This window comes from Pelophylax lessonae, assembly GCF_965119305.1.
Source record: "Pelophylax lessonae genome assembly, chromosome: 1".
Lineage (NCBI taxonomy): Eukaryota > Metazoa > Chordata > Amphibia > Anura > Ranidae > Pelophylax > Pelophylax lessonae.
Genome location: NC_138768.1, coordinates 198,083,720 through 198,102,674, shown reverse-complemented (window position 1 = coordinate 198,102,674; position 18,955 = coordinate 198,083,720). Strand labels below are relative to the sequence as shown.

Genomic DNA, 18,955 nt, shown 5'->3' with positions numbered 1-18,955 from the left:
TGTCCGTCGCTTCTGACTGGTAGGTACCTTATTCTTATCACAGTAAGATTCCCAGAATGCCACTGATTACAATCTTTTAAACATGTATACAAATAGATTGTTAGCTCCCAAACCAAGCCTCCTGGCTCTTTGCACATAAAATCACACTCAAAGTAGGGGGATCTGTGTCATGTTATAGGATAGAGGGGGACTCTATCTTACCATACAGAGAGGGGCCCGCGTTCACCACAAGACCCGTCAGGGGAAAAGGGGGAACATACTACTCACCATACCGGAACCAGGCGGGCACCAACTCCTGACAGTACCCCTCTCCACCGGGGCGGGAGGGCTGTCGACCGATACGGACGCCGTGACTCATGGTCTTTGGCGTTTCAGCGAGACGTTTAACTCGCGGGGTCAGTCCCTTAATGGGACTTTGTCGCGGCCGACCCAGCGCGGAGCTATGGCCTGCACGCGCTCGTAGGCTGAACTGGGGTGACCACCGGATCTCAACATCCAGCCCGTCGCCCAGTTCAGCTTTCTTGCTTGAAGATCTCACAGGAACACTGGAGAAAAAGGCTGTCTAAAAAATCTTTTAAGAAAAAAATCTTGCCAGGACCGAAGATCCCAGCAAGGTATCTAGGTCCTTACTCCTAACTAGACAGAAAATAACTGATTTGCTGAGGCAGAGAGAGAGAGGATATACCCTCTGGGACTGCCCCTAGGGTGTGGCTAGTCCTGCTCCTGTGGAGGCAACATAACCCGAAGGTGCTGAATCACCGAGGACTACGTCTGTCAATGAGCGAGAGAGAAATGCTGTTTAGGGGGGGGGGGGGGGGTTCTAAATAATTTTGTATTGAAAAATGCAGATTTTTACATGTATGAGAGATGTCCAAATTGGAACAGACAGGATGTGGTTAAAAGCAATGTTACAAAGCAGTTTTACTGGCAAGTGGATCATGGTGTCATGCTTTGGCCAACATGTCTGAGAGATTGCTAAGCCATCTTAAATATACTCCATCTATATACCAAGTTGTGGAACTATGATCACTCTCTTTTCCAGTTTACCCTATCCAGCAAAATCTACACATAACTCCAATCATGCAAAAACAAAAAATTTGAGCTAGATATTAACTTATGTGGCAGATCAAAAGAGCAGAATAAAATAAAGGTGTAATAGAAACAAACAGTGTAACAGCAGGCATAGGTGCACAAAAATCTAATCCACTGACACGAACACAAACTATGGCAGGCAAAACAGCTCCTTGAATGTAAACAAAGGTGTGTTATAAATACTGCTGAATTCCACAAAAAGTTGGAATGTATATTACAATTGTGTAGTGTATATAGGTGCGCTAAACAACAATAATAAAGACCCAAATGAATGGGATAAATATTGAAATAACATAAATTTCTTAAATAGTTAATTACATGTGCTGGTGACACAAAAGTGATCCATAAAAATGAATCAACTTGTACATAAACAAAAAAGTTCATAAGTGTCCATTGATAAAGTGAAGATTTAGGCTGAAGGTGAAGATAATAAACTTGCATCCAAATCCAAAATAAATCCACCACGGTGTGAAATTCCTCCTTACCAGACGGAAGAAGTAAGGTGCCAATAACTTAACATGTGCTGAAAACAAAACGGAAATCCCATAGTAAACCAAAGCCACCTCGTGAGAAACACCTGAATTGGTCTCTTACCAGATGGAAATCAATAAACGCTTGAAAACGGGCTCTCAAAGAACACTATCTTCCCCTCCTCCTTCACATTCACATGAGTCTCTCCAACGGGTACGCCTCCAATTCCGACTCCTGTCTCAGTTGATGTCCAATAGGAAGAAACGCGTCAGAATTGGAGGCGTACCCTTCACATAGGTTACTTCCGATCCCTGCTGCAGCCGGACGCAAGCTTCTAGAGAAATTTCCTGCACAAACTGATTATATGCTGAATACAAAACTCCTAAATGTAAGTGCAATACCGCTTGTTGGAATAAATGTTTAAAAGGTAATACACTATCAGCCTGCTTCTGTCTCTTTGTCATACGGTGGAGATTGACCGGCAGTGTGGCTTGTTGGAGAGACTCATGTGAATGTGAAGGAGGAGGGGAAGATAGTGTTCTTTGAGAGCCAGTTTTCAAGCGTTTATTGATTTCCATCTGGTAAGAGACCAATTCAGGTGTTTCTCACGAGGTGGCTTTGGATTACTATGGGATTTCCGTTTTGTTTTCAGCACATATGTTAAGTTATTGGCACCTTACTTCTTCCGTCTGGTAAGGAGGAATTTCACACGGTGGTGGATTTACTTTGGATTTGGAAGCAAGTTTATTATCTTCACCTTCAGCCTAAATCTTCACTTTATCAATGGATACTTATGAACTTTTTTGTTTATGTACAAGTTGATTAATTTTTATGGATCACTTTTGTGTCACCAGCACATGTAATTAACTATTTATGAAATTTATGTTATTTCAATATTTATTCCATTCATTTGGGTCTTTATTATTTTTGTTTAGCGCACCTATATACACTACACATTTATCACATATTCATGAAGCACTGAATACCGGGAGCAGCTTCAACATCCTATCAGCGCACCCATCCCCCCAAACACATGTATATTACAATTACAAGGGCACCATATTAGAAACAACCCAAAGAAGCCTGTTATGACTGTTATAGTGACAGAGCTGGTTCTGCCTGCCTCTGCATATGGACAACTCACCACATGTTCAACACTTTCTGGCAGCTATGCAAGGGAAGAACACAAGGGAGAAAGGAGAAAAATCAGACAAAGAGCCACATAGCACCTGCACTTCATAGATTTGTGTATGCTGTTGTCTAAAGTTTGAGATGCTCTTCAATCAAAACTTTTTAAAACATTCAAAAAGCATACTTGTATTTTTTTTGTAAACCATTTACTGTATGACTAAATCATAATGAATACCTACCTGCCCATCTGTTTAGTCTGTGAATGTCTTAAATAGTTTTAAATGCAATGAAATCTGAATACGCAGCTTTAGCTAACAGTAGGAACATGAATAGACAACACTAAAGCAAATGTTACTAACAGAGTCATCTGCGTTGTGGGCTGTGAATAGGATGTCACTGGCTGCAAAAGATGTACACTAATATTGTCAAAAGCATTGGGACGCCTGCCTTTAAAGTGTAAGTCCACCCTAACATTAAAAATTCCTGCAACTACAGACAGCCACAAACACTAACCTATCTAGCCCTTTTAAGAACAAATCAGTATACATGCATTTTTAGAAGCCGATCTAACCCAATCCAATGCTGAGCGGTCATCTGCGGCTTCGCTATATAAGCGGGTGCAGAGGACACAGCCTTCAAGGGAAGCCCCATAGTAAGTCTATGGGTGACGTCACCTCCCATTCATTTCACAGCTGTTGTTGGCTGTGTCCTCTGCAGCGCTTCCACTGCTGGTGGGATCAGCTTTAAAAAAGGTATGTATACAGATTTCTCCTTTACAGGGCTAAATAGGTTAGCGTTAGATCGTGGATGTCTGCAGATGCAGGATTTTAGGGATAGGGTGGATTTACACTTTAATGGCATCCCAGCCCAAGTCCGTAGGGTTCGATATTGAGTTGGCCCACTCTTTGCAGCTAAAACAGCTTCAACTCTTCTGGGAAGGCTGCCTACAAGGTTTAGATGTCGGGCAGTTTTTTGTGTCTATGGGAATGTTTGAACATTCTTCCAGAAGCTTATTTGTGAGGTCAGACACTGACGTTGGACAAGAAGGCCTGGCTAACAGTCTCTGCTCAGGGCTCTGTGCGGGCCAGTTAAGTTCCTCCACCCCAAACTTGCTCATCCAAGTCTTTATGGACCTTGCTTTGTGCACTAGTCATAATCATTTGATGGAGGGGGGATTATGGTGTGGGGTTGTTTTTCTAGGGTTGGGCTTGGCCCCTTAGTTCCATTAAAGGGAACTCTTAAAGCGTCAGCATACCAAGACATTCTGGACAATATCATGCTTCTAACTTTGTGGGAACAGTTTGGTGATGGTCCCTTCCTGTTTCAACATGACTGCGCACTAGTGCAAAAAGCAAGGTCCATAAAGACATGGATGAGCGAGTTTGGGGTGGAGGAACTTGACTGGCCTGCACAGAGTCCTGACTCCAACCCAATATAACACCTTTGGGATGAATTAGATCGGAGACTGCAAGCCAGGCCTTCTCGTCTACATCAGTGTTGGACCTCACAAATGCACTTCAGGAAGAATGGTCAAACATTCCCATAGACACACTCCTAAACCTTGTAGACAGCATTCTCAGAAGAGTTGAAGTTGTTATAGCTGCAAAAGGTGGTTCAACTCAATATTGAACCCTACAGACTAAGGCTGGGATGCTATTAGAGTTCATGTGCGGCTGGTGTCCCAATACTTTTTGTCATATAGTGTATATGCCTTTTCTATCCGAACTGGAGTTCTCTGTAAATTCATCATTATATTCTAAAAGTTTTTTTCACAAGTCTTTCCTCCTAAGGACTCAGAAGAAACATTTTTCATGTAGTGACCGTGATTTTTTTCCTGGTTGAAATGTGAAAAATCTCTTGCTACAACAAAAGTCTCACTCTGAGACTGAACAGCATATTGGATTAAAGCTTAACTTTATACAAGAGAAAATAAATGATCCAGCATAAAAAAGGGTTAAGCTACACATTTTCTGAACAATTTTCAGCTAGTTACAGAATTGCTGCTCTAACTTGGTACCAAGGTACTGTGCTATGTAGCTGCAGTTAGTTGGTATGCTATGATCATTACTAGCTGTATTGGATAACAAAAGAAGTTACTACAGAAGTAGATTCTGTAGCTAGTTCTAAATTCTTATGGGCTTAGATAGGTGGGGGATGCTGCAGTAGAAGTTTGCAAGGGAGCATGGTTGGGTAAACATAAAGGCCTGTTGGAAAGGCTATGCCTAGACACTGTCACTTTATTCAGACAATCACTTTGCCCATTCAGAGCAAAGAGCACCTTCACCAACAACCGATTTATCACTTCTGGGTAAACTGTAGGCAGGATTTAGTCTCCTCCTGCTACCTCACTGGTGTGCAAGAATATGGCAAGGATATGCCATCATAGCAAGGACAGAGCAAGACACTGACTGCAAATGAACATTAATTCTGACACCGGCATTGGAGCTCTCATATTTTTAGGAGGAATCCACTAGGACACAAGATAGAAAACTATTATGTCCCCTCCTGTTTCTACTGTGATCAAAATAACTTTCTATAAACTCCAACATGGTAGAAGATAGAACCCTGACCTACTTCACCACAACCAAAAATCATTCTAGGTGAAAAGTGCTCTATGAGTAATTTCTCCAGCTTTAAAATTGCTAACTGCATTTAAAGTGGACAAGAGTAAGATACTAGAAGCTATTTAATAGCAGTAAGTCATTTTCTCCTGAGCCTTAATCATAGAGTGGTACGCAGACAGACGCTTTTTTTACTTGGACAGAAGTTCCATAGATAAAAACATTGGCAATCTATCTATATTTTAATCCAATCGTAAAACAAAGTCAAATAAATAAAGCTGGGAAGTTTTGACAGCATGACTAAACAGATGCAAAACTTACTTTGTTTCATCTAGGACTTCAACTTCTGCTGGGGCAGTGATGGGTGCATTTGAGTGTCCGGCTGTGGGATCATCTGTATTCAGCTCACCATTTGTAGAACTTACAACCTGCAAATAGATCAAGAGATCACATACTGGCCAATACATAGCAGAAACATCATCTGAAAAACTCAACATTTCAACTTGGGTCTTTTCACAGTCACAGCAGAATGTAGTCTTATTTCATCACAAAAAAAGCTACCTCCTAGTTTAACTACATTTTAAAGAGAATGTAGTGCATTTAGCACTTTTCTCTTTATTCCATTCATAACCGTTTCTTAAAACTTACTTTAGCTTCTTTTTGGTCATGCATATGTGATTTTTTTTTTTTTTATTTTATCAAATTTGATCCAGCAAGAGAGGACTACAAAGCTAGTTTTACAAAGCTGGATGGCTTCTATCCTCAAAAGCTTGTGCTGCAAGCTTGCAACCTGCACAGCAGAATCACACACACAGCTGAAAAAGTCAGAAGGGACCCACTTCTAATCCTCTTTTAGTACAGTCAACAGCTCATCTAGATGTACTACTTCTAGGAGCAATCCAGTGCAGAAATAGAGGGGAGCTTACTCGTACGCAAGCCCAGCAAACAGAGTAAAGTAAAAGCCCAAGTTATTTTCTGTAATAAACATGAAACAATATTCTTATAACCTGTAAACGTTACCAAAAAAACAAAAAAAACGCTTGATAAAATTTTCCCAGAAGACAGTATATGTGGACGTGGGATTGTGACAAGACTATTAAAAACTTGTCTGCCTTGATGGAGGATTGCTTTGAGGCCCAAAATGTCTCACTACAAGTCTATGACAGTCCATACCCCCATTTTCGGAATACTTCTGGAGTACTGGTAATGATTTTGTTTATCCATTGCTACTGCACACAATGGTGCCATCTGTCCCTATGTCACTTCAGCACCTATCATTCTGAAAGTGTTAGCAGTTAGGAGTGCAGTGGATTACATATACTCACACTTCTAACCCGCTCTCTTAGTAGGGGAGTGTGCTCTTCTGGATTTACTATTTGTACGAGCAATCCAGGTCAGAGCTAGAGCTGGGCTTACTTATTAGCAAATCCAGCATGTTTTCCAAACAGAACAAAATAAAATGCCCATGTATTTCTATTAGTCCCCATTCACACTAGCACGACTTGTCAGGCGACTTGGTCGCCTGACAAGTCGCGGTGGGTCGCCTGCCATTGATTAGCACAGGCTCCGTTCTAATAGGAGCGACACAAGTCGCTCCGACTTAGAAAAAGGGTCCTGTACTACTTTGGGGCGACCTGCATTGACTTCAATGATATGAAGTCCGTGCATGTCGCGCCGAGGTCGCGGTGCACGCTGTGCACCGCAAATTCACAGGTCGCCCCAGCAAGTAGCGTCGCCCCTGTCTGAACGGGGTCTCAATAAATATGGAGAAAAAAAAAAACAAACACCTATAAAACCCCCAGAAAAATAAAGTGTTAAAAAGTTTAACAAAAAATGTAATTCCCTATAGGCAAATTCACGATACAAAGAACTTCATAGATTACAAGAGGAAACATTATGGGCCCACTAACACTTCCTTCAAACTAATATTAAAGGTTTATTTTTTCCATATCAGTGTGGTTCTTGGGAGACAATGCACCTGAGGGAAACCATGCCTGAAATGATACCAGAAGGTAGCACACTTTTGAGAAGTGTGAAACCAAAAAGATATAAAATGATCAGATGTTTTTGACAGAGCATGAAAATGCACAGGAAAGAGCTTGAAAGAGAATTAGACCTAATAAAAAGTTTTAAAATACAAATTAAAAATGTTTAGGGTGAAAGGCAGCAAAACAATGAAACAAATTACATTTTCCCAGAGCCAATGACCCGTGTAGGATGCATATTTCTCAAGAAAGCATCTTGCTAGCAAATATGTTAAAGAAGTTGGGGGTTACTAAAAAAAATAAACACACACACACCTACCTCTATGTTGCAGCATTGCTGTGATGCTGCAGCTGTGTCCCCCCCCAACCACAGCTTGAGAACTGAGCAATCCCATGACCACTGATCGCTTAAGTTCTGTAAGTGCAGAGCGGAGAGGAATGACTGCATCCTCATTTAACCCCACCCACTTCAAGGGATTCATGTTTTGTGGCAAGCAATAAGGAGAAACAGAAGACAGAGAAGGGACCTGTACTGTACTCCAAGATATGGAATTTACTGCAAAGTCAAACTTCCCATTTCCCTAATCATACAGGACAGGAAGTCCATAGTCCAAGGGACGTCCGCAAAAACTGAGCAGTGGGCAACAGACCCACAAAAACCAGGGCTAATCAACCCAAGAAATTCCAGATAACCACTGGAAGCACCTTGCTGCCAATGTCTTTATCATCAGAGGCCTGAAGAGCCACCCAGGAAACCTTTGATAAAGTATGAGCAGAAGATCAGGTAGCGGTCCTGCAAACTTGCCAAATGGATTCTTGATGCTGAAAGCACCAGGAAACATGTACAGAATTGGTGTAAATGGGCCCTTCTAGGGAAGCGAGGAACCAGGTCCTTGAGGGCATAAGCCCTGAAAATGAGCTACCTTGAACCCCTTCACAATTGTGCAAGTGAAAGCAGGCTGTTCTTTCTTAAGCCCATTCGCGATTAAAGAGTAAAACAAATCTTAAAGCCTAAGCACATTTTTGACACGTTAAAAAATGTATATTTGTGTATATATATATATATATATATATATATATATATATGTGTGTGTGTGTGTGTGTGTGTGTGTGTGTGTGTGTGTGTATGTATATATGTGTGTATGTGTGTGTGTAAAACTGTATATATCACCACAACTACTTGGTGAATCCACCAAAGAACAGCCCAAATGAAATTCTCCTACTCCTGATGATCGCAGCAATATCACATATGTGTATCTTGGTTGTTGTTTGCACCCGTAGTACAGCCCAAAACCACTAGTGCGCATTTTGCCTTTTTTTATTTTATTTTTTTAATTCAACCTAAAACACACCGACACTGACACCAAGTTAACAAAAAAAAAAAAAATCCTGACCCACACGCTAACCTTGGCACTGACCTGGATCTAGGTATTTTTTTAAATTCTTATTTTTTTTTTTATATATTCCACACTCTCTCTGCAAGGAAAGAGATACAACGTATCTCTCTCCTCCATATCTCTCTCCTCCATTCAGAGAATGTAAACATGGGGTGGGCTTCACAGTGACTGATTACTATGATAGCCAATCAGAGATCTGGAATCAGGAATTTCTGGTCCCAATCAGTAAGGAGCCTGGGGCTCTCAGTGAGACCCTGGTCTCTGCGCTGGCAGCGTGCTGTGCGCTCCTAGCACAAAGGGAGGTACGCAAATATGCAGTCACACAGAAAAAAGTCCAGTCCAGTGGGGCTGCATATTTGCGCACACTGAGCGTGAAGGGGTTAAGGAAGATCCTGCAGCTAAAGAGACATTAAGAGCCCATTCCCATTGCCGCGACTTGTCAGGCGACTTGTCAGCCTGACAAGTCACGGTCTGTCGCGGTCCATTGAGTAGTACAGGACCCGTTCTAATAGGAGCAACACAAGTCGCTCCGACTTAGAAAAGGGGTCCTGTACTACTTTGGGGTGACCTCGGAGCGACTTGCATAGACCTATTATGTGAAGTCCCTGCAAGTCGCGGCGAAGTCGCGGTGCACGCGACTTCACGGGTTGCCCCCCCCCCCGAAGTCGTGCCGCTTCAGTGTGAACCGGCACTAACTGTTCTGTCCATAGGAGGTGGAGTGAAATCTCCTTGGCGTGTTTTGGGGCAGAGGATAGGGAAGGGAGGACAGTCTTTAAGGTGAAAGGAGGAGACTACCATGGGGAGGACAGTCATTGAGATGAAAGGAAGAGACAACCCTGGGGTGGAAGTAAAGCCTGGGTCTTAAGACCAGCTTGTTCACATGCAAAACAAGCAAAGGCACCTTACAAGGAAAAAAAGGTATCATAAAAAAAAAAAAGCAAGGTGAAAGTGCAAGTAATAACCTTCTCCTATAGAATCTGGGTTTCAAACAGCCATTCTGTTAAAGCCAGCATCTGAGAAGCAGGGTAAAACAGAGGGTCCAGTGATAGGAAGCCTGGCCGGTGTGGAAGAGGCCATTGGCTTGTTTGCCAGAAGTCTAAGTCTGCATAACAAGTTCTCCTGGGCCAGTTTGGAGGATCACTGGAATCCATGCTTGCTCTATCTTGTGCAGCAGTCAAGAAGAAACTTCACTGGATGAAATGCATACACCATTCTGAACAGGGGCCAAGGAATCACCAAGACATCCACTGCGAAGGTCTGGGAATCCCTGGATCCGGCCAAGCCTGTTCAGTTTCCTAATAAATCTGAAGTCATGTTGTGCACATCTGATGTTCCTTATTTCTGCCAGAGCATCAGGAAGATCGCAATTTGGAAGGACCATCCCCGATTGCAGGCACTGACAACCTAAAAAGTCTGCTTCCCAATTTTCTCACTCCCAGTATTTAGACACCATTGAGTGCTGGAATGTGGTTCTCTGGCCCAAAAGAGAATTGGAATTGTTTCTTTCAGGGCTCGGTCACACCACATGCAGTGCTTTTTTTCTGCATCTAAAACACACGAACAGTAGGTTATTTGGGTTCCAATGGCATGGTTCACAACCGTGCAGTGCGTTCCAGTGCGTTTCCATTCCAGACCAAAAAAAGTGCAATATGCGGTTATTCTGCACAGAACTGTACTGGAACGTAATAAAAAGCATCAAAAATACATGAAACACACCGGACCCCAGTAGAATGAAAACGCAAAACCAGTAAAAAGGGGGGAGAAAAAAAAAAAGCACCTGTAAAGCATCAAGAAACGTATGAAAAAAACGCAACAAAAATGCACCTGAAAGAATCAAAAACCTGTTAAAAATGTGTATGCATAAATGCATTTAGATGGGATTTGGATGTGGAGGATGTTTTTGTGGTGTGACAGGGCTGCATGACTTCTGGTACCCCCTTGGTGGTTATGTAGGCCACGTGTAGGCCACAGCTGTGGCATTGCTCGACTGCATCCTGACTGGGTGACCTTGTAGCAGAGGTGACCAGTGTAGGAGAGGCTGTCTTTTGGCTCTCCATTCCAGGATGTTGATGGGAAGCATTGATTCCTGTGGTGACCAGGTTCCCTGGTCAGTCAGAAAACTGTAGGCACAGCCCCATCCCACCAGGCTTGCCTCTGTCATTACCACATTTCAAGCAGTGAGGAAAAAAAATTGTCATTTAGAAAATGTCTTGAAAGAGGAGTCCGCCACCTAAGAACACTAGCAAAAACTGGAGTCCCATGGAGTGGGTGGGTTGGAGGCGATTGCCAGTGTCCAATCCTCTGAAGGTAACGGCAAAATAAACGACTTTCTATTAGTTCGTGTCCTGTGTTCTGTACTGTAAAATTAAGATCATTTTGACCCATATAAGTTTAAATAAAATATCACTTTTATCTCTTTTTTTAGAGAATCTTTTTATTCAAGCATGATCCAAATCAGATGTTTCAAACACAATCCTTTCCCCAAAGCAGGCAACATTAGATGGCTAAACAGCACTGGTACTGAAAGTCAAATTTCAACTTTTTCTCATGAGACAAAAAATAACCTCCCAATTACATCTCTAACCATAGAGAGCAGTGACAACTGTCACAAGGAAGGCATACAAGTCTTTCATGTACCATCACCTTATGCGGTGTAAGAGGTAAGATAGCAGTGCTTGGGAATACAAGTTACCTGGGTCTCCGAAGGCTGATTAAAACAGTCTTTGAAATAATCCCTCAATTCCCTTTTTAACCACTTGACCTCTGAGCTTTTAAAGCTATTTTTTGTACAAAAAAATCTACCTATTTTACAAATGATTGGTTGTTGTTTGCGCATCTCAATGCAACATCCCCACATCCTCTGAAGTCCACTTTCATACTGGTAGGGGGTATTAGCTTTCCTTTGTTCTTTACCATGTAAAAATTTGGGATGTGGATGTGGGACATTGTCTCTAGAACCAGTTCATAATTTAGCTTTAACCTTTTTTTCATGTATCTTCAGGCCAGTCACGTGACTTCCGGCTGATGATCTACTCCGATCCAGGGCTACAGCGGGAGGGGCCGAGATCTCCCTCTGACGTCAGCCGGGTAGGCCACATGACCGCCATGCTGCCTGCTCATCCCCTCTTGCTGTAGCTCTGGATCAGAGGTGTAGAGTTGCTGGGAGTCACATGACCAGCCTGAAGATATCTGAAAAAAGGTATTTAGCAGCATTGGCATTGTTAAAAAAAAAAGTTACAAACACTGTTTTGGAAAACAGTTAAATTGTTGGGTTTCATTTCGCTCCCCATTAAAGATGGGATGAAAGCAGAGAAAACCTTGGAAGCTACTGATAACATCCTTCTAATCAGTCATGCTGATCCTCTGACTCCAATACTTAAAAGCATTGATCAGAAATATGTAACTAATTTTAGCATGACAAAATCTTCAATTACCCCCCCACCCCCCAAAAAAAGAAAAGTTTTAATTTCACTCTAAGCTCTGCTGCATATTTTTCTCAAGTTAGTGATGAGGCATTGAAGCATCTTCAGGATGAGGCAATCTTTAGCAGTCCATGTATTTCACTTAAGAAGGGTCTTTTAAATTCAGTAGGGATATCAAACAACAGAAACAGCAAGGACAAAGTATCAAAGGAGGATTTTGTAAGCAGCTGTTCTATCTCTTTCCACTCAAAATACTATTGGTTTTCAGATGAAACTCTTTAAAAATGCGTTAGCCCAACATTTCATATTCCTGATATGTGCCTGCTGTACCATGTACTTGTATGAACATGTATCCTGTTCTTTGTGATACTTCCTTGTGTGAACTACCAGTTAACCCCACCATTAACCCAGCTGATCACACTGGGCATGAGTGCACTGTGGTCAGTTTTCTGCCTGTGCTAGGAACTCCTCCAATGATCAGAATAGTGGCAACAAGCCCCCACTGCACAGCCATTCACTGGGAAGTTTAGTATGCTGCTGCTTCTCCTCCCTCAGCTCTTTATGTAGCTAAGAACAGAGGGTATGTGATTACTTATTTATAGAAAAAAAAAATTTAATTTAGGTTTTACTTTTTTCTATACACAAATGTTTTACCTTTCATTTATATTTTACACAGAATGGATTGTTTTGCAAGGTGAGGGTTCACATATACTTCAAATAATATTTATGAGAGGTACAAAGCTAACACCTAACAGATGGAAATAGCTTTATATAGAGGAAAATGAAATTTGAAACTTTGTTCCTGTAAAAATAAAACTGGTGTTTCTGACCGCTTGTAATCTATGAACTGTTTGTGTTCATTGCCCTTACAGGAACATCTCCGGTTTCGCAGATTACGGACCATATTTCCAATCATAATCTTACTTTCCTGTCATGCTTGTTTTAGGTCATCTGTTAAACGTGTGTTTTAATTATAAAGGATTTGAGGTAATTAAAGTGTAACTAAAGGCAAAACTTAAAAAAAAATAAAAGTTTGGAAAGAGTGAAGATGGATTAGAACACCTGTCAGTTTTTTTTTTTTGGCTGTATGTGCCCACATTAGGGAGATTCACTCTCTATTTGTCATGTTTTTATCATTATCATTGAAAGTGGAAGTAAAAAAAATCCAAAATTGAGGGTTGGCATCAGAACAGTAACAGAAGGGAATCTTCCAATGGGAACACTAGTTCCTGGTGACCTGAGGAGTCCAAAAGATTCCCCTAAAGTGTAGGGAAATATGAACAAAGCAAAAAAACTTGTGGCGTTTACTTTTCTATCTTTAAAGCGGAGTTCCGGGCACAGAAACCATTTTTCAATAAACATACCCCCGGGACAGTCAGGGCTAGCACATTCCACAATGGCTAGCCTCTGATCTGTCCCGGTTCGCACTTACCTGCAAGAAGAAATACTTACTTATAAAATTTCTTCCACAGCGTTTCCATCTCTCTTGTGGGCAGCTGAAGCCGGCGCGATCCTCTTCCGCGTCCTCTTCTCCCAGAATGCGCCTGCACCGGCCCCTCTCGTCACTTCCGGTGCGGCGCCGCATTCCTCCACAGCTTCTGGGCATGCCCAGAAGCTGTTTAGCAGGGAATGCGGCGTTGCCCCGGAAGTGACGAGCGGGGCCGGTGCCGTCGCATTGATTCCTGGGAGCGATGACGTTCAGCTCCCAGGAATCATTGCAAGCCCGGAAGTGACGGCGGAGCCGCGGCACAGAGGGAGGAAGTGAAGAATAGGTGAGTATCTTCGATCTACAATTACAAAGTGAGTACAAAAAAAAAAAAAAAAAACCTAACTATCCAATTCTGTTTCAGGTGAAGGTGAACAAGCGGACGGGCACAAAAAAAAAAAAAAAAAAATCGATTTTGTGCCCGGAACTCCGCTTTAAAGTAATTTCTCTCTGGTGCTTATTCCTCGGTTATCAGCATGTCACTTCTGAGAAGATTTACCGACAAAAGATAAAGCTGTGATTGGGGACGGAGCTCAGCACACAGCTCTGTATCCTTCCTTTGTTCCTGTGCCATGTGTGGAAAGGGGGGGGGGGGGGTATCCCTTTCCTCCAATCTTTCACACAGTATCTGCAGCTCTCTGCCCCCTCCTCTTTGCTCCTCACAGATGCAGAAGGAGTTTATCACAAATAGGCTCTTTTGCAGGGAAGTAGGGAAGAGAAGGCTGCAGATAAACCTATGTAGAGGATTTGTTTTACCTCTGCGTATCACCTGAGGCTATTCACTTCACTGGGTATACGAGAGGGTTTAAAACCACTTTAAAGTAGAGTTCCACCCATTTTTAATAAATTGGATTACATAGATGTATGAAATTCCCTTTAAAGCATCTTTTACCAATGGAAAGTTTTTTTTTTTTTTTTTTTGCTAGTAAATACCTTATTTTCGGCTTTATTTATCCTCTTCTCACTTCCGGGTCCGGTCGGCGATTACGTAATTCGGCGATTCGCAGTGTGTGCTGGGATGTATCTCAGGGCATGAAATCTCGCATTATTACACAGGAGATGAGCTGCACTGCGTGCTCCGCCCCGCCTCCTCAGTGAGCTCAGTGAGGATATAATGCTTTCAGTCCTCGCTCACTGAGAGGAGAAGGGGCGCGGAGGCGGGGCGGAGCACGGCCTCAATACAATACATACAGTACAGCTCACTGAGAGGAGGCGGGGCGGAGGCGGGGCAGAGCACGCAGTACAGCTCATCTCCTGTGTAATGCGAGATTTCATGCCGTGAGATACATCCCCGCACACACTGCGAATCGCCGAATGACGTAATCGCCGACCGGACCTGGAAGTGAGAAGAGGATAAATAAAGCAGAAAATAAGGTATTTACTAGCAAAAAAAGAAAAAAAATTCCATTGGTAAAAGTCGTTTTAAAGGGGATTACATACATCTAAAGTCACTAAAATGGGTGTAACTCCACTTTAAATTGCAGGGGTTATAAAATAAAAATACTGACTGGATTATAACCCCCCCTTACTCTATTTCCAGAGGTTGTTATAATTGAAGCATGGATTTAAGTGTAACTAAAGGCAATTTTTCTTCATTTTGGATAACTCTAGCATACTACATTATTATGATTAAGTTGCAGGGCAGCTTAGAGACAATTAAAAGATAGGGGTGCAGGGGTAGAAGTTTAGAAGCAGTCACTGCTAACTTTTTTTTTTTTTTCCTTGGCAGAGAAACTTGCGCTGCCATTAATGACCTTTTGAAAATGATACTTGATAGCGTGTCATACTAATGTGTTTACTTCACTAACACGAAGCAGTGAAGTAAGAACTATTGATCTCAAAATTCTGAAGCCATTGATATGAACATTCAGGGAAAAAAAAAGAAGGTAGGTCAGCCTAATTATGCTGTCAGTACAGGATCCTTTTAAAGTAACCTGTTCTAAGAGGAATATGGTGGCTGACATTTGTGACCCCCTGAAAAAGTTAATTTCCTTGCCACATGGATTCCATACTGGGCCAATCGTATAACCGGTGAAAAGTATGCCCAGTAAGAACAGCAGGAAAGAATCAAAAATACTTATCTGTATGTTTTAGGTTTGTGATTTACATTTTGAACCTAGAGTCAGATTGACGGCGAAGCCACTAGTATTTTCTGAAGGAAAGTTTATTAATGGTAACTAATGGTTTTTCTAATGACAGGTTATCTTTAAATGTTCAGGCATCATGGCTGTAAGCCTGAAATACACTTCACTACATAATAAGTTTCTAAGATGTAAAAGCATGTAGGTTGGAAATTTTCGGATTCCACTAGCTACATGCTTGTTAAAAGTCAATGACTCACTAAGTAGTAAAGTAAGGAACTGGAGCCTGAAGCCTACAATTTTAAACAAGCCAACTTTACAGGGAGAAAAGGATCAAGGTCTGCTACAGTTAAAAAAAAAAAAAAAAAAAAAGATTGTCCATATAGACAGGTTTAAAAATGTAATTCTGTCATGGCACATTTCTTAACAGTCAGTAAATGGTAGAGTCACTCTTTACAGTCTATACCATCATCTTTTTTAGCATAATCAATTTTAAGTGTTGTAAAAGTCTATTTTTTTTAAATTCCTTCCGCAATGAAGACAAAAAACGAATGCTCTGATGGCTTTTGTGCTTTAAATTGTTTCTGCAAAATACACCATGTCTGGACAGACCTGAAAAACGATGGTAGTACATACTGTCTTTATATAATTTTACACTATATATATATATATATATATATATATATATATATATATATATATATATATATATATATATATATATATATATATAAAAATAAATAAAAGGCTCAGCATCACTGACATACACTAGCAACTGGCCATAAGCCACAGACAAAGGCAATGCACCAGAAAGCACCATCCTTAAAGCTTCATTTCACATTTCTGTGCAGGCACAACACCCATTCTTTTAAAGGTCCCTGGACCTTTTTAAACCGCAGCCGCCCCCGTCATTACACAATACTGGGAGTCAATAGTCCACATTATTCACAAAGTCTCCAGATGGGATCTTTTCCCTTGTCTACTGGTATGCACATTGGGTTTGGTCAAGAAACTGGCCCCTACAGAGGTAGAACGGACATTGCTGGAGCTTCTCCTATTCTACGCCAGGAAGGCAATAACTCTTCCCTGGAAGAAGCCCACTCCTCCAACGGCCATATTCTGGTTGAAGCTGGTCAATTCTGCTCTGCGCTACTATAAATACACTTATTATAACAGAGGGTGCCCCAAGAACTTCAACAAAGTATGGTCTGAAAGGTTTAAGGATGACTCCACAGCCCACACGTCCAATACTTCTCATTTGGGATCGATCCGATATATCTGAGGTTACTGATGTTGCCGATATTTCGGGAAAGTGCTGTACCGGAGTGATGCCTGCAGCTAGAAGCATCACCCCAGTACCGGCGTCCATAGCCGACAGCCAGCTGTCTTGTAATGACAACCGATGCGGCTGAGAAGCCGCTCGGCTGTCATTACAGGGAGCGGGAGGGGAGCGGACGCGGGCATCCTACCTGCATGGCCGCCGAAGAGAAGACCCGATCAAAGCCGCATTTGGCTCTGATCGGTTCTTCATGTAAAAACCCGGAAGTGATGTCATGACATCACTTGCGGGTATTCGGTAACGTGATTAAAAAAAATGACAGCATTCAAAACCGACAAACCTGGCCGTTTTAAAAGCTTTTAAGTACAGAGGAGGGGTTTGGGGTCTTTTAGAGCCCCAGATCCCTCCACAACAATACCTGTGTCAAGTGTAAAATGAAAAAACTATTTTTTAAATGTACAAAAATAAATCGCCAATATCGGCCGATACCGATATTCAATGGCCAAAACATCGGTAACGAAAATCCAATATCGGTTGATCACTACTTCTCATCAAGAGTCTCCTACGCCTGTGTTGTTTCAGATTAGTGGGGATTGGGGGGGGGGGGGGGTGGATAAGGCTATGTCGGCCAGACTGGGGATGAACTTTACTCCTGCTCTACACTTAAGTTTGAGAGTGGGCCACAGACACACTTAGGTGTGACAGATGCTCTATTGTGTTTTCTTTGTTTTTCTATTTTTTTGTGTATTGGTGGCCATGAGGTAGTTGCCGGCTATCTGCCAAACTTTAACCCATGTGTGTACCTCTTTGTATTTCTCAAAAAATTTTAATAAACAGAAGGGGGGAAAAAAAAAAAAACACTGCAGCCGCACAGAAAGTGCTTTGTCACCATGCATTTCCACGTGCGGGAAACCACAATGCATTTTCAGAGCATAGGAGTGCCATTAAGCCATAAATAGCACCCCTGCAGGCTTTCTTAAAAGTGCATTTGTTTTGTGCAACTGCAGGAACGCATGCAATGTACATGCACTCCTGCACAAATGTGAGCCTAGCCACATTGTTTCAATACTTAAAATTTAAAATGCATGCACTGGCCATAAAGGTTAGGTAAAAACTTGGACAATTTCATTATCCGCATGAGATATTGCTATTCTTAAAGGTATTAAAATCAATATGAGAAGCAATACATTTTTGCCAACTTTATTTTTTTCCATGTGTTTTTCACTCCATTTTATCTTTTTTTACCACATGTGCAATTCTAGCATGAGATGATGTAAAGGAGCTGCAAACTATTCAAGTATAAGCAGAAGAGGGTAGGGTTCTCATTTCTCATCTTTTGTAACGTTCTGTAGTGTTAATTTGTTTGTCATAAAAAAAAGATTTAAAATAAAGATTATCTGATCACAATATTTCATTCAGGGATTTTAAGTAATATGTATAACTAGTGAGAGTATAGGAAACCTTGGGGGGAACATTGTCTACAAAAGGAAAGCAGTACATCTTTGCAAAGACAAGCAGGGAATGGACATGACATGTATTCTGATCCCATTCCTAATCACACTCTATTGCTTGACTTCTGTGCAACCAACTTTCCTTTACAGGTCCCTCTAAAAAAATTTGCATATTGTGATAAAGTTCATTATTTTCTGTAATGTACTGATAAACATTAGACTTTCATATATTTTAGATTCATTACACACAACTGAAGTAGTGCAAGCCTTTTATTGTTTTAATATTGATGATTTTGGCATACAGCTCATGAAAACCCAAAATTCCTATCTCAAAAAATTAGCATATCATGAAAAGGTTCTCTAAACAAGCTATTAACCTAATCATCTGAATCAACTAATTAACTCTAAACACCTGCAAAAGATTCCTGAGGCTTTTAAAAACTCCCAGCCTGGTTCATTACTCAAAACCGCAATCATGGGTAAGACTGCCGACCTGACTGCTGTCCAGAAGGCCATCATTGACACCCTCAAGCAAGAGGGTAAGACACAGAAAGAAATTTCTGAACGAATAGGCTGTTCCCAGAGTGCTGTATCAAGGC

The 18,955-nt window shown here is 41.5% G+C and overlaps 1 protein-coding gene across 5 annotated transcripts in view; it reads right to left on the bottom strand.

Annotated features, from left to right (window-relative positions):
* Positions 1 to 18,955, bottom strand: part of CSNK1G3 (casein kinase 1 gamma 3) — a 273,308-nt gene that overhangs the window by 19,140 nt on the left and 235,213 nt on the right. For 3 of the 5 annotated variants that reach the window (XM_082261673.1, XM_082261672.1, XM_082261675.1), the window contains 2 exons: positions 5,577 to 5,683; positions 2,708 to 2,731 (listed from right to left, as the gene is read on the bottom strand). In XM_082261673.1, coding sequence (XP_082117799.1) covers positions 2,708 to 2,731; positions 5,577 to 5,683 — 131 coding nt within the window. The remainder of the gene's footprint in view (positions 1 to 2,707; positions 2,732 to 5,576; positions 5,684 to 18,955) is intronic. The other 2 variants (XM_082261674.1, XM_082261676.1) reach the window with 1 other exon arrangement.